Consider the following 15852-nt stretch of genomic DNA (forward strand, 5'->3'; position numbering starts at 1 on the left):
GGTGACGGGGTCATCGATGCTGGTTCCGGCCTTACTCAGCCATATGCTTGTAAAGCCCTGTGAACTAACAAGAGAAACACAAATCAGTCTTTGATATAGTTCATTGAGTTCATTAGTTAATAGTACATTGATAACATTGACATTGAATTGATGTTGTACATACTTTTTATGACAGCGCATGCTGGTACTAAATCTGTTCAAACCTAGAGCTGTGATTTCTTACTCTACAGAGGCTTCCAGAAACTTCCAGTTTAGTGGATGAGATCTTAAAAGATACTCTTGTGTGTCGACATCTTCCACCCAGCCCTACTGTGAAACCATTTACCTGCACAATTCATTCCTCGTCAACTCAATTCCATTTGCCAGTCGAATGGCACAGGCTAGGTGAAATCACTGGCAACTTTGTACTGTATTGGTGGAGAAGGAAATGTACTTAGTCATTTATTGTTCTCAGTGCAAAGCAGAAACGGAGTCAAATACAATGGATGCAAAAAAGCAGCTGCAGTTGTTTATATCATGGTGACCAGGAATGTTTCTATGTACAGTTCATCGTGCAAGAGGAAATGGAAGACACATTTCATACCAGGGCCCTAAAACCCTGCAAAACTATTACTCTGTAACTAGAACTGTATAGCATTCCACTGAATGAAAGTATCACTTTAATCATTGAAGGAGACAATCCACAGCTTTTCATTTTGTAGACAAATATTAAATGCATAGATGTAAATATGATGTTGGCTATATAGGCACACTTTATGCACAGCTAACACTTGAGGTTATATTTTCCAATAGATCATACAGTAGATAGAGATGTAATGCAGATTGTCAGTCCATCAACACACACAAACATTATATAACATCAAATTTAGTAAGGCTATTATGGAACATAAGACCCTTGATGTGTAATCTGCTTATGGGTCAGAGGGCAAGCCGGGAGATGAATCATAACAAATATTGTTTTTGTAAATATTTTGTCAGTCCTTCCCTACCATCTGTAACGATACCTTCAATTTAACTCGCCACTCTGACTCTTTTAATGGCATGAACTTAGCTGGTCAACACTGGTCCGATTGGACTCGACTCTCCATAGATTCCAAAGCCAAGACAGTGGATTTTTTCGCACTTCAATTAAGGCAGAGATGCCAATGTGGAAAATCCCTGAAGAAATATTCAGTCTGAGTGTGGACCGCCGTTTCTCTCATTTGTCTTGATAAAGTCTTGCTGCGATATCGAGGGAGGCGATGGATCGATTTCTAGTGCAAATCAGCACTGCTCTTCCTCCAGAGAGTCGGGAATCTCACTCAGGTCTAAGGAGTCTCCGGGTATGGGCATTTTCCGACTGCTCCTCGGGGTCTGTGTAAACACCTCCACGGTTTTGGAGATTGAGTGAACGGAGCGTTCCCGGAGGTAGCCAAAGGCCTCCCTCGCCTGCTCTTCGCGGATGCTCTGCTCGAAGGTCTTGCGTTTGTGTCGAAACTCGATGACAGTCTTGGTGTAGGAGTTGAGGGTCGTTACCGAGGCGCCCATGCAGCAGGTGAAGGAAGCCCACGCCATGCTAGAGGTGGGAGGAAAATGGCGGAACAAGAGTGGGACAATGGCGTGAAAATACGTGACAGGTGATACCTTCAGGCATGCTGACATTTCGGGGGGACCAAATCTGAGGGATTTTGTCAGGAATGTATCTCTGTTATAAATTAGGCTACCTCCCTCAGCAGAGTGGTAGCCAAAACATTTTCAACAGCAGGGGGTAATGGTTACATAACATTATGTAATGTGCTGAAGAGAATGTGGGGTGTTGTCCCTGAATAAACTGCTGAGACACCATTGTTGAAGGGCCTGCTCAACAAATCTCTCCCCAATACTTTGACCACAGACATCAAAATGGATGCGCTGAAGCCCGTGTCAAGATTACAGACAATCTCCACATCTGGGCCTCGTAAACTTGAAGTGACATGTAAGATCACAACACCTACCCCCAAAACTCCAAAGGTCAACATTCTTTTACGTCAACGATATAAAATGAGAACATACTGTAGAGAACATGCATAGTATGCCTAAGGGGTATATGAGATATCCCGTTATGCAATTCCAATCGCATACGTATTGGGGCTTTGGGCGCCAAATCTTTAATCCTGCAGTAACACGAGAGCTTTGGGATTATTCATTACAAGGGGTGATGGAATCGGTGAGGAGGCCTACCAGAAAGACCAGCCGTAGTCCCAGTTGTAGGGTCTCCAGTCGGCTGGACCCAGACTGACAGTCACCTGGAACACCTGAGTGTACATCATGTGGGCCACCATCCCCAGTAGACCTTTGGATGTGTGTGTGTGTGCGTGTGTGTGTGTAAGGAAAGATAGTGGTAAAGTTGGGTGTTAAGAGATTTACACTGAATAACATCCTTAAATGTCTGCATGCACGCACGCACGCACACACACACACACACACACACACACACACACACACACACACACACACACTGTCTTCTTTGATTGTGACTTTTCAAATCCCTCTAGACTGGCTTATGTGTCTACAGTCTGCAAGACCCAAAATTGAATTTTTGGGAAAGATTTAGCAAACTAACCCTTTTAACATGGTATTTCATCCTGTCTGCAACACTAACAGACTGTATTTCCCAGACCCAACCAGAGACTTGTACCATTTGCTCTTCTATTGATAAACTACTGTACTGAGTTCACTTTAACATCTTACATTACATTATACAAACAACTTAAAAGATTCATTTTTTTACCAGGACTTTTTCCAGACAATTTGACAGAAACTGCTAACAGAGCCCACCTCCAGTTTCAACGGTGAAATTACAACGTTCCCAAATGTGATTTTGTCACGATAACACTTTAACACAATCATTTTTCGAAAACATACAACAGATTGGGATCCAGGACCAAATGAAGACGGCGGTTCGAGGTTATAAACGTGCACCTGATAAGTACGGTGGCCCTGAAGTGCAAATGACACCCCCTAATATGAGTTCATCCCCCAAATGAAAATACCCCCCCCCAATACGAGTCAACTCCCCCCAAATCGGATGACTTGTTCACCTCCCCCCAAAAATGAAAATACTCCCCCCCAATACGAGCCAACTCCCCCCAAATCGGATGACTTGTTCACCTCCCCCCAATACAAAAACGCGCTCCCCCCCCAATATGAGTCAACTCCCCCCAAATCGGATGACTTGTTCACCTCCCCCCAATACAAAAACGCGCTCCCCCAAATGGAAAACGACATTACATTAACTCAAAAACACATTACATTAACTCTGAACGGAAAGGGTAGGTACTACACTTTAGCGCTGATTGGATGCAGTAGGCTAACTAACAAGAAATAAGAAATTGATCGACAGAAGTACAAAATGCAATAGCCTGGCAGAGTTACGTGCACCAGAACATTTGTTTGGCTATCGAAGAATGTAGCAAATAGTAGGCTTCTTAGGCAAAAGTATTTCGAGTTAAATGTAAAAATCGATAGCCAAACAACTATCCTGGTCCACGTTACTCTGTCATTGTGGCATTTCATTCTTCTGTAGTGGACTATCAGTTTTTTCTTCTGAAAAGTCCTGATTCCTTCAATTGCGTTTTTAGCGTGCGCATAGGCTACTTATATTGTGAAACGTTAACAGCAGATCTAAGATTATTTCATAGGAATGACCCTGATTAAAATAAAGAGTAGTGTAATGACTCTGAATTGTAAACATTAATGTTTCCTCTTTCCTTCAAATCAAAACGATTAATTTCATGATAATGACAGAGTTACGTGGACTAGTTGTTTGGCTATCGATGTTTACGTTTAACATTGCAATTTATGCTTTTGCATACATAGCCTATGCTACATGCTTCGATACCCAAATAAATGTCCTGGTGCACGTAACTCTCTCAGGCTATTGCATTTTGTACTTCTGTCAATCAATTTCTTATTTCTTGTCAGTTAGCCTACTGCATCCAATCAGCGCTAAAGTGTAGTACCTACCCTTTCCGTTCAGAGTTAATGTAATGTGTTTTTGAGTTAATGTAATGTCGTTTTCCATTTGGGGGAGCGCGTTTTTGTATTGGGGGGAGGTGAACAAGTCATCCGATTTGGGGGGAGTTGACTCGTATTGGGGGGGGGAGCGCGTTTTTGTATTGGGGGGAGGTGAACAAGTCATCTGATTTGGGGGGAGTTGACTCGTATTGGGGGGGAGTATTTTCATTTGGGGGATGTACTCATATTAGGGGGTGTCATTTGCACTTCAGGGCCACCGTAGATAAGACCCTAACGACGTGCACCTGATAGGACGTTAACGACATGCACCTGATAGGACGGTGAAGACGGCAGCGAAGGCGTTGAGCTTCAGACCGTCGATGACGTTGCTGGAATGGCCCAGCTCCAAGCACATGAGACTGAAGCCCACGAACAGAAGCACGATGTACAGCATCTCCGAGATCACCGACAGCCACAAGACCCCTGAAACAGAGCAGGCCAAAGATGAGATCGCAGACATTCTGTAGCTGCATTGAGATACATTGCAAACATACAATTATGTTATATTATGTTTGTATTCATCGAAACTTTTTTTTTCATTTTTAAGACTTTTTAAAATGAAAACAATGCTTAAATCTGTAGCTATTTAACCTCTGTCAACTTGCTAACAAAATATCTAAAATGAAGAAACAGACCAATAAAAATGTATTGATTCGTTATTGATTAAAAGTGACTTGTTTTGTTAGTGGAGTCACAATTGGCTGTGGGCCAAGAAAGCACCATGCAGGGAATCAAATACTTTATGGTATTTTTGCATCCTCATACAAGTACACCTTAAATGGATGTTAACCTGTTAACCTGACATCCAAATAGCATTTCCTATCATTCACATGCTGCTCATGATAAGATAGCTTCAGTCAGACAGTCCCCTCAAATCCAATAGAGGCAGGTTTTTCTCCAGCGCATTGGGAACTTCCTTACATTTCCAATGAATCAACCAAGACACTATCTCGCTACACGACAGGTTGGACATCACATCTCTCCCTATCTCGCCTTTCACTCTCCCTGGCTATTAATCCAGCTTGACACTTTCATTGCAAGAAGTGAACATTGCAGGTGCCACCAGTATTTCCCAGGAGAGACCGGCAGCCCAATAGCATGGACAGCCCTAAGAGAGTGAAGGGTGGAGTGCAATGGAAAGTCAAAGATAGGTTTTAATCTTAGCAGGTACTTGTGTCCTAGTTTAATGCAATGTACCTGGAGTATAAGGTAGTTAACTTTTTTTTACTTACTCTACAAAGACTTTGCCATTTTTACCCCCAGCAATTGGTTAAATAAAATAACAAAAAAGCTTCCTGCCTCAAAGCTTCAAATGTATTAAAAGTTGTCTAGTTCTCTGCAGTATCTCAAAATGTATTTCAGGTCACTTCCCAAATGCACAACACTAGTTAACACAAGCACCCACAAAAGCTCACAATTTCTCCATGTCATATACCTTCTTGTCAAATATTTCCGGGGACCTTCTGAAGGATAGCCTCAGTATATTATATCTTTGTTCCACAGGGGTGTGCCTGCAGCAACATCCACTTACCAGACAGCCTACAGAATGTCAAGGTTGCTTAAGAACATAAGCCACTGTGGAGCTTACCTCAGGAATATGTATGAGTTTTATAACCCAAATAACTAGGCTTCTATAAATCAGTTGCTTTGACTTTGAGGTTGGTAGCAAGTTCAGTGTTCACTTAAAGGTTATATGAGAGAATTCTAAATAAGGGTGTTGTGCTGGTATTCAAATATGAAGAGGAATTAAACCAGGTTGAAAAAACTTCAAAGAATTGATTTTTAATTATGAATTTATTAAACTTTCACACAGTGAGAACGACTAAGGTAATTAAAATGACTATACAAATGCATTAGGATCTACCGGTCTTGGTATAAAAATATTACATCAGGTAACAGCTGTAATTGTACAGCACGTAGGAGCTCCCCAGCCATAAATGTAAGTATTTAATTGACTAATATTGTTCTTATACAGAAATGAATAATATATGATTCAAATCTTAATCAGTTCAGATTAAAACACTATGAAACTTTAATATTTTATGCACCTGAACAAAGATGAAGTCCTGGTAGGTAACTAAATCAATGCAATCCCTGCATGCTGTTAGGGGAAACCCCATCTATCTTCTAATCTATCTATCCTAATTTTAAAATGTACTTGGAAAAACCTTATAATGCAGTCAAGCGACTGCTTTGCTTGTAATTAAGTAAAAAGAAGACATTATCTACATGCAAAAATGCATATTTAGTCATTTAGCAGACGCTCTTATCCAGAGCGACTTACAGTAAGTAGAGGGACATTCCCCAGAGGCAAGTAGGGTGAAGTGTCTTGCCCAAGGACACAATGTCATTTGGCACGGCCGGGAAACGAACATACAACCTACTGATTAACAGCCCAACTCCCCCCCCCCCCCTGCTATCATACCTTTATGGGGTTGTTGTTTAAAGAGGTCTCTCATTTGGTCTCTCTTTTCTCTGATCTCAAGTCTCAAGAGTGACAAGGAGCGTCACAGTGGGCTTGTTTACCTCCTGATGTATGCATAGATCACTCACCTTTTTCGGATGCCGGGGCCAGATCAATAAAGCTTCTGCATTTCTCACCTGGAACATAAACAGATGTGTCAGTGTCGCCGTGACCCGGGGTTGACATCAGCTTTCCCGGAATCAACGGACCACAACTCATCGGCGCCTCCCATCTGAAACCTACTTATCTATCCACCCCTGCTGGAAAGGTTAGTGGAAACTCGGTTCTCCAAGATGAAATCTGAAATTGCTAGAGGTCTTACTTGCTGTTATCAACCCAGTTGTTGATAGAAAAGATGGAATGACAAAAGGGGTCGTTGATAGTTCGGAGGGTCAATTGGAATAATCGCGTGCTTGGCACTCACAACCAAGCAATAGGGTTCACAGAGGTCGGTCCCGCGGGACAAAGTTCACAGATTCATGTCAAAGCTGCTGAACTGCTTCTCGTCCAATCATCAACCGATCAGTCTAATACCACTCACTCGTTGAAGTCATTGCGACAGTCCTCCCATTGACGTTCGCCGACAGTAAGAAGGATACAGTAGCCACAATTCTTCCAAATAAGTAAAAAACGTAAAGAACAGCCACCAGTTAACGAACAACCAAATGACAAAGTCTTCTGAGACCTTGTGTCAGCTCATCAAGGTTGGCTGTTACAGACACCCCTGGCACTCCTCTCTTCCTCCCCCCTCCTCTCTTTTCTGGCCAGACGTGATTTATTATTTCCGTCATCTGTCGATTGCAGTCCACAGTGGCAGGATTTGTCGTAAATCGAAAGCTTAATCAGGTAGAGGGATGGTGGCAACAGCTGTTTTGAGGAAAAACTCATCAAGGAGCGTTATATAATCCTTATTAACTCAAGCTGTCTCGCTCCCTAGCTGTAAACTTAAGGCTGGCTGTTGATGAGACAAACACACACCAGTCTTTCACTCCTGAATTGTGTGTCGGTGTGTGTGTGTGTGTTTGAGTGTGTGTTTGAGTGTGTGTTTGAGTGTGTGTGTGTGGGGGGGGGGGGGGGGATGCATGTGTTCTTGTTCTTGAAGTTCCTTTTATTTGGAATAAACCCCACACCTTTGTACAGCTATTCCCATAGTAATCCCTCAGGCCCTGGTTTGATACTATCATGACCCTTCTGTTGAACTTTTCCCCGTTTGAACTTTGAAAGCTTTTCTAAAACATACTGCTTTACATAGAATTCCAAAGCTCTTCATTGAAATGGACAGTTTGTGGAGCTTGTCAAGGCTAGTGGCTACCCTAACCAATATCAAAGAACCATAAGCACTAGCTAAGGTGCTAGCTAACGACTAGCCGATATGGCTTAACTGACCAAAAGCTCACTGGACAAAATCCACAATCCATTCTATTCCATGTAACGTGTGCGGGTGAGATTACGACAGATTGGACTCTGCAACTATACGAGAAAAGGGTTTCATTTGACACCCAGACAGAATATCATCCATCACCTCTTTCTCCACATTCTCTCAACCTGGTTGCTGTGGTTCCTGTGCTTCCTTTTTTTGACTCCAGATGCTTTTCTTCAGAAATTAAGGTGGAAAGCGCCTAACTACAACTACTGTCGGAGAAATAAAGAATGTAATGTTTTATACTGAATAATGCTGGTGCTTGGCATTAAATATCAGCAAAAAGGAGAACCCCCAAATGAATTTTGGGTAAACTAGGCTTACGTAAACAGGTTGACCCGGGCTAACATTACCATACTAGAGATGCCATGAATATGTTTAGTCTTATCTGTACTGAGTGGGCCTGTTGGTCAGCCTAGAAAGGGTCAGGAGCTCTGTAGGTTTCCATACACGCACGCTCGCAATACCTCTGGGATCGATCACCTTGACAGCTGATATGCATGGGAGGGGACTTCCCATCAACATGTTTGAATGGTCTTAGATGAAGACTTGAGGACCAGACAACTTTGTATTGTGATCAGATTTGTCTCCTTGCCGGCAAGCATTAAACTATTGTACTTTCTTTGAATCCGACGACTTGACTTGATAAAGAAATTATCTTAACAACTGCAGCTCTGAAAAAAATTGAGAGATCTTTTTCTTTCATAAAAAAAAAAAGTTGAAAAGGCCAATTTTGAGTGAAGGACAGAAGGGTAGCATTTAAGAGGCCACTGCAAATGTTATCCTTCTGTTCCTCACTCAAAATTGGCCTTCTCAACTTTTTTTTTTATTAAAGAAAAAGGTGCAGTGGTCTCTCAATTTTTTCCAGAGCTGTAACTCAGGCTGTCTGACTCCCAAGCTGTTAATTTAAGGCTGCCTGTTGATGAGACAAACATACACCAGTTTTTTACTCTTGAATTGTGTTTGAATATGTATGTGTGTGTGTGTGTGTGTGTGTGTGTGTGTGTGTGTGTGTGAGTGTAGTTGGTTAGAGTGAAGGAGGTTTGTGATAAAGACAATAGCATAGGGATTATGACAAAGGTGATATAGGGTTGCAAACATGTAGGACTATATGATCTACTTTGGTGAGAATATTGCCCTTTTTACAGTTATTCAAACATTTCAGTCAGTCAAGCTAACTTCCAAAAATGCATTTTGAAATCATGCACTTGTAAGATCTGAATGCCTGCAATAACTGTAGTTGAACAGGACTATTTATATCTTTCATTTTTTCAAGACTGGCCAACACAATAAAAACTAAATTAAAGCATAAATGTTTATTTGATCCCATCCATTCAATGTTAATCCACTGATTATGTACTGCTTAGATTTGATCAAGAATTAAAAACTTTTGAAAAAACCTTTTCACAGCCTCTTACCTTCATCATGAATGTTTTCCTCACAAGAAAACCAGATTCCAGTGTGAAACTGCCTAAAGAGAAACCTGTCGTCCCCAGTTTCCCAACTGTAGACGACTTTGTTAGGGTCTGTTTCGTTAACTCCATAGTCAATGCAATTGTGCGTCCTAAGTTTGCTGCACTTGGGTTTCGGGACTCTCTGTGTGCCGACGCACCAGTAAGTTGTTAGAAATGCCGATATTGAGAAAAACAGAGCTAAGAAATTCAGGCTGACAGAGAGCAGTGCCCTGCACTTTCGGGTCGTCTTCATTGTCCATTAAGATCTTCGAAGCCTATTTGAGCTCATGCGATCGCTGTCCCAAGTTCATGAACGCTGTGTAAATGTATCAAATATAAAGGAAAATCTTACAAAAAATATATGTATTTGGGATTTTACAAATCTCCGCATCAAAATAGTAACCTACATAAACTTCATCACAGACGTTGGAATTACAATCTTGATTCCTATTGTGACTGAATCTGCCATTTGTTTTCGGACGAAGGGTCCTTAAAGAGTCACGTTGTCAACGGAATTCGTGCTTGTTCGCCCGATGACCATGGATTTGGTGATGCTCGCTTCAGTCTCTCACTGTCAGACTATCCCTCCCTCCCTCCCTCCCTCCCTCCCTCCCTCCCTCCCTCCCTCCCTCCCTCCCTCCCTCCCTCCCTCCCTCCCTCCCTCCCTCCCTCCCTCCCTCCCATTGTGAACTGGTGATCACAACCTCGCAAAGTTACAGACATGCTCAAGTTGAATATGATGAAAGTGATCGCAAACCTACAATCAAAAGATACACTTACCTCATTGATTTTATTTAGCCTATTCATTATTGAACAGTTATCGTTTTACCAGCCTACCGGACCATGGTCCGGTAGGCTGCACCTTAGAGTTCCATCTCTCTGAAATGTAAACAACTAGCCTGAACTGCATTTACAGTATTCAGAAGTATAGCTCATCCCACATGTTGATGATAGTATAGGCCTAGCGGATTATAAATTCCCAACTGGGAGATTCACTTCATCACACTATGAAAAGTAGGCCTAGGCCTACTACACATACCCTGTACCGCCTCAGAAAATGTTTGACTCTCCAAGTAGGCCTACAACCATTATGACCGAGTCCGACGTTAAAATACGCTAGCGTAAACCATTTAGTGATGTGTCGTTCGTGAACGATTCGTTCATTTTGAACGAATCCTTATAAGGACTCGGGAGTAACGAGTCCTCTCAACGAGTGATTCGTTCATTTCCCGACTCGGTCTTTCTACGAGTCTTTGGATCATTTTTCACGTGACCTGCATAGGCTCTGTAGCTAGAGGAAACGAACGATTCGTTCCTTTCCCGACTCGGTCTTTCTACGAGTCTTTGGATCATTTTTCACGTGACCTGTATAGGCTGTAGCAAAAGGAAACGAACGATTCGTTCCTTTCCCGACTCGGTCTTTCTACGAGTCTTTGGATCATTTTTCACGTGACCTGCATAGGCTCTGTAGCTAGAGGAAACGAACGATTCGTTCCTTTCCCGACTCGGTCTTTCTACGAGTCTTTGGATCATTTTTCACGTGACCTGTATAGGCTGTAGCAAGAGGAAACGAACGATTCGTTCCTTTCCCGACTCGGTCTTTCTACGAGTCTTTGGATCATTTTTCACGTGACCTGTATAGGCTGTAGCAAGAGGAAACGAACGATTCGTTCCTTTCCCGACTCGGTCTTTCTACGAGTCTTTGGATCCTTTTTTCACGTGACCCGCATTGTATTTTTTAGTAGAGGAAACAGTTTCCTTATTCCCTTTCGCGTGGCCGCTGTTTTAGTAAGACGTGAATGAATGATATTCGCTCAAGTCATCATACTGACTGGTTTTGTTATTTTCACTTTACATTTACACTTACAGTTTAGTGCAGTGTAATTGTTTGACGTGATAATTAAATGCTAGTGTGATAATACATGACCAAATCATACAAACTCATGATACATTATTTTAATGCAGGAATTTATTTTGAAATAGTATTTGCTGGTGCACATGTCATGCACTAACCTACAGTGGACGTATAGGGGCTATACGTCCTTTGCAGTGGACGTATAGCCCCCAACCCCCCCCCCTGAAATGAACAAATGACTCGAAAAAAGATTCGTTCATTTTACTGAACGAGATTCAAAGAACCGAATCAGTAAAAAGAACCGAACTTCCCATCACTAAAACCTATTACTGTCTACCCACAGCACGCATAACTATCGTGGGTGTTTGCATCCGCCACTACCCAGGAACAGTCAGGTAGTAGTAGCGCGTGCCAACATTTATTTATGTTTCGAAACAAAAATATTATGGTTAAAATATTGGTTAAGGTACTTAACTATTTCGGAGGAGTCCTCCGCGTACCACTAGAAGGGGGCACGCGTACCACCAGTAGCCTATACGCGTACCTTTGAGGTACATCTGAGGAAGGATAGATAATGTTAACAATATGGCCTCCGACTATTGTTTAGATTTTTTACTATTTGGCCTGCCTTTTTTTTTTTTTACTATTTGTCACGTGATATGAAAATCAGTTTAATTTCTCCGTCTGCCACACCTTGAGTCAGAGACTAGGATAGCAACTACAGACACAAGATCAACACCAATCAAGGTACAGTTTTGTAACTTAAAACAAATTAATGTAGCCTACATCGATGTTTATAGGCTACTGAACGTAAGCTACAGTAGGGATGCATTCAAAGCAGAGTTATTGCGTTGCAGTAATTAGTTATAGTAGTTATTGCAGTAATGCGTTGTAAACAGAATGGCACATATTGTTTTCAAACCATCACGTAGGCCTAAGTAAAAGTTTTATGCGTAGCCTATTTGTGTTTTATGGAGGATTTTAGAGGCCAAAACTAAATAAATAAATACTTGGATAAATAAATAATTATATAACACAAAGCTTAAATAAATGACACAAAATATATAAATGTTACATGTATTTGTGTGTATATATATATATATATATATATATATGTTTACGTTTTCATGTGTTTACATGTATTCATTTATACTTACATGTATTCATTTATACTTACATTTATTTATTTATACTTAAATTTATGTATTTATACTTACATTTATGTATTTATACTTACATTTATCCACGGTGAAACTTCCTGCAGCAAAATAAATCTGTCGTCCCCCCGTCACCAAGTCAGGGGGCGGGTCAAAGCCTCTGATTGGTGAATGAACAGTATTACACACCAGGCAGGCTCAACCAGTCGATCAAGCTCTCTTCAAGCTAGAGGGATCCTCTATCGCCTCACTCTACAGCTGCTAGGGGAGTGCGACACTGCACGATGTGGTATAGATCCGATACCAAGGAGTAAATACAGGGCCAGTATTGCCAATACCGATACTTTGGGCTTAGAAAAGCAGTGGAGGGGCAAAGTGAGTTTGAGCGAAGTTAGACGGTGTTTGCACAACCCTTATGATGTAAAGGGAGTTGTGTACTCAGTGTGGAATGAAACTTAAGTATCGATCTTATCACGCTATCAATCAGGCTATTGATACCAAAGTTGGTATCGATAGTTGCCGGGTTTCCCAACCCGGCTACTGTCGGTCTTAAGATCGATATGCCCACCCCTATGCTGTATCATCTCGCTGAGGATCGTGAACACATTTTCATTAATGTCTGTGTCAGTTAGGGCCAATATCATTCCTATAATTTCAGCGAAGCGCTCAATATGATGTAAAAAAAAAAGTGAACTGGCAGGTGCCTCCATCTCTTCAGCTCCCGCCAACATTTCGACCACTGTAGCATTCAATATTTCATTCATTGAATCCGCACAAGGTGCTGCCACCTTGGAATAGTCAAAAGCAGTCGATTCAAGTTGAACCACCAATCAGAGGCTTTGACCCGCCCCCTGACTTTGTGACGAGGGACGACAGATTTATTTTGCTGCAGGAAGTTTCACCGTGGATAAATGTAAGTATAAATACATAAATGTAAGTATAAATAAATAAATGTAAGTATAAATAAATAAATGCAAGTATAAATGAATAAATGTAAGTATAAATGAATAAATGTAAGTATAAATGAATAAATGTAAACACATGAAAACGTAAACATATATATATATATACACACAAATACATGTAACATTTATATATTTTGTGTCATTTATTTAAGCTTTGTGTTATATAATTATTTATTTATCCAAGTATTTATTTATTTAGTTTTGGCCCCTATAATCCTCCATAGTGTTTACGCTGTGGCAGCCTACTTTACAAAACACGAGTAGCGTCGTACACTACTCGTCAAGGACAGATTCAAAAATGGAGTTAGGTATACTGGATTACTGGAATTCGGTTTTTCAAATAACTTGGAAAAAACGAATTCGCTGCCGTCAGGATCACATTGCACAGTGGTAGTTCATTTGGCCACAGATGAGGTCCCAAATTCACTTAGCCTACCCCACTCAAGGGCATTTTTTATAAATGCGTCTGCTAAAATGTTGGGCTGCTTCTTTTAGATGGATAAGATCTACAGTCTTCTTGAAACACACCGACTGGAGTCGTACTATAACAAGTTCCTCAATTTTGGTGTCAAGGATGACAGAGATTTCATTGACAGTGTACATGGTGAAGACTTAAACACCATGGGTAAGCGTCACATGTTTTTTTTTTGTTTTTTTTTACAATTTAGCAGCTTGTTATTTTGTAAGTCTGTTTGACGATTTGTTGCTGTTCTTTAACGGTGTAAATTGATATAATGCGCCAAATACGTTAAATCAACCAATGTCGCACATTTTCTAACACCTGGGTTTAATTGCTACTTTTCTTTCAGCCACTAGGGCCATGATTATATAAGAATATATATATACTGCTCTGTATCCAATCTTTTTTTTCAAACAGGTTTTAGTCACATTGAGAAGAATCGCTTTGCATCATTGCAAGAGTATGTTAGAAGACTTCGCTCCCCACAGAACAATCCCAACCAAGGCACACCTGTACAAAAATCAATGGAGGCCTACCACCTCACGTACACATACCCCCATTGTCCTGAGCCAAAATACATCAGAGGTAAGGAAAATGAATGCTTATGGAAGTTCAAGCGCCAGAAGCAGATCGGAAACATAGTAGTAAGGGGGCATCTTCTGGCATCAACAACATATAATCACCAACTATAACATCCTTTTCCAGGAAAAACTGCCTAATTTAGAAAGTGAAACATATCTACACTATAAGATAAGAGCGTCTGCTAAATGACTAATTGTACACTACAGGGCGTAACTGAGCAACCCTGACGGAGAGATACTAGTGGAAATTCCAGAAAGCAGGTTATGTGACATACCTGGGTAAGTTAACTCTCCATCTGACACACAATGTTGCAGCAACCTACTGGCAATGTTGCTACAATGCTGGGTGTCATATGAGGAGTTAACCTACCCGGGTATGTCACATAACTTGCTTTCTGGAATACCCCCCTGTAGTGCAGGATGTTTGGTTGTACACAGAAGAGTAGATATCCAGGAACGGGTAGAAAGACATGACAGGATATCCACTTGTCCTGTCAGATTAAATAAAATATACTGTATATATTATTATGACACATTATTTCTCATTTGTAATGAATGCAATCAATGTTTCCACATAGGTATTTCTTTGATTCACAGTGAAATAAAACAAACAAGGCTTTCCAAAAGATCTTGGAACATTGAAGCCCCGATAATGACTTGATAATGTCCCAATCCTCAAATCAAGGTCCATACAGAAAGGTTGTGCATAGATAGGTGTGGCACAGATCCCTTTAGCCTGTCAGTTCATTTTCAATTGCCAAGGGCTGTTATCAAAGAGCGCAGACCAAAATACAATTGGATAGCAACAAAACCTCATCTTGGTTGTTTACATAACCAATCTATGAATCATATCATATTCTGCAAATACAACAATATAACGGTAATGCTATTACAACCTGATAAGTGTTAAACATTTGTATTCACTGTCCTTATCAGTGGGATTAAATGGTATTGAAATACAAATTGTAAAGGTGTCGTTATTTTTGGCCACATCTGGAGATGCTGATCATACGCCTTAATTGATTTTGAATGCAGACATGGACCCGGCCCAAAACACACTAGAGGACCTGATGCTGAGGATTTGTTACCAGGAGTGTGTGGGGAAAAATAAAGGTGTGTGCCTCTACACAGTCGATGGAATGCCTTTAACAGACGATCCTTTCTTCAATACGTGTAAGTATGTCTAACGCTGCATAACACTATCATCATCATCAGGTGGGAGTCAGATGGCTGAGCGGTGAGGGAGTCGGGCTTGTAATCAGAAGGTTACCGGATCGATTCCCCGCTGTGCGAAATGACGTTGTGTCCTTGGGCAAGGCACTTCACCCTACTTGCCTTGGGGGGGGGGGGGGGGAATGTCCCTGTACTTACTGTAAGTCGCTCTGGATAAGAGCGTCTGCTAAATGTAAATGTCAGGTGTCCATATGCTAATGTTGATATATGTATATATAACACTTTCAG

The 15852-nt window shown here is 41.1% G+C and overlaps 2 protein-coding genes across 5 annotated transcripts in view; one reads left to right on the forward strand and one right to left on the reverse strand.

Annotated features, from left to right (window-relative positions):
* gsg1l (gsg1-like) lies at positions 1–12496 on the reverse strand. Of its 4 annotated transcripts, none has more exons than XR_006957809.1 (6): positions 11704–11851; positions 6589–6636; positions 4306–4458; positions 2200–2311; positions 326–1555; positions 1–64 (listed from the first exon to the last, which is right to left on the reverse strand). XR_006957809.1 is itself a non-coding variant. In XM_047043682.1 (6 exons), the coding sequence occupies exons 2-6, from the start codon at positions 11783–11785 to the stop codon at positions 1264–1266; spliced, it is 687 nt and encodes a 228-aa protein (XP_046899638.1). In that variant the 5' UTR covers positions 12466–12496; the 3' UTR covers positions 443–1263. The 4 variants fall into 4 exon arrangements, 3 of the variants coding, with proteins under 3 accessions (XP_046899638.1, XP_046899641.1, XP_046899640.1); XM_047043682.1 differs by lacking the exon at positions 1–64 and adding an exon at positions 12466–12496 and having other exon boundaries at positions 443–1555; positions 11704–11785; XM_047043685.1 differs by lacking the exons at positions 1–64; positions 11704–11851 and adding an exon at positions 12466–12496 and having other exon boundaries at positions 443–1555.
* The window catches only part of LOC124483300, a 16299-nt gene continuing 12330 nt past the window's right edge, over positions 11884–15852 (forward strand). Inside the window, exons 1-4 of the mRNA XM_047043679.1 lie at positions 11884–11975; positions 13846–13975; positions 14228–14395; positions 15427–15564. Of these exons, the coding sequence (XP_046899635.1) occupies positions 13846–13975; positions 14228–14395; positions 15427–15564 (436 nt within the window). The 5' untranslated portion in view covers positions 11884–11975. The remainder of the gene's footprint in view (positions 11976–13845; positions 13976–14227; positions 14396–15426; positions 15565–15852) is intronic.

The sequence above is a fragment of the Hypomesus transpacificus genome, chromosome 21, assembly GCF_021917145.1.
Source record: "Hypomesus transpacificus isolate Combined female chromosome 21, fHypTra1, whole genome shotgun sequence".
NCBI classification, from domain to species: domain Eukaryota; kingdom Metazoa; phylum Chordata; class Actinopteri; order Osmeriformes; family Osmeridae; genus Hypomesus; species Hypomesus transpacificus.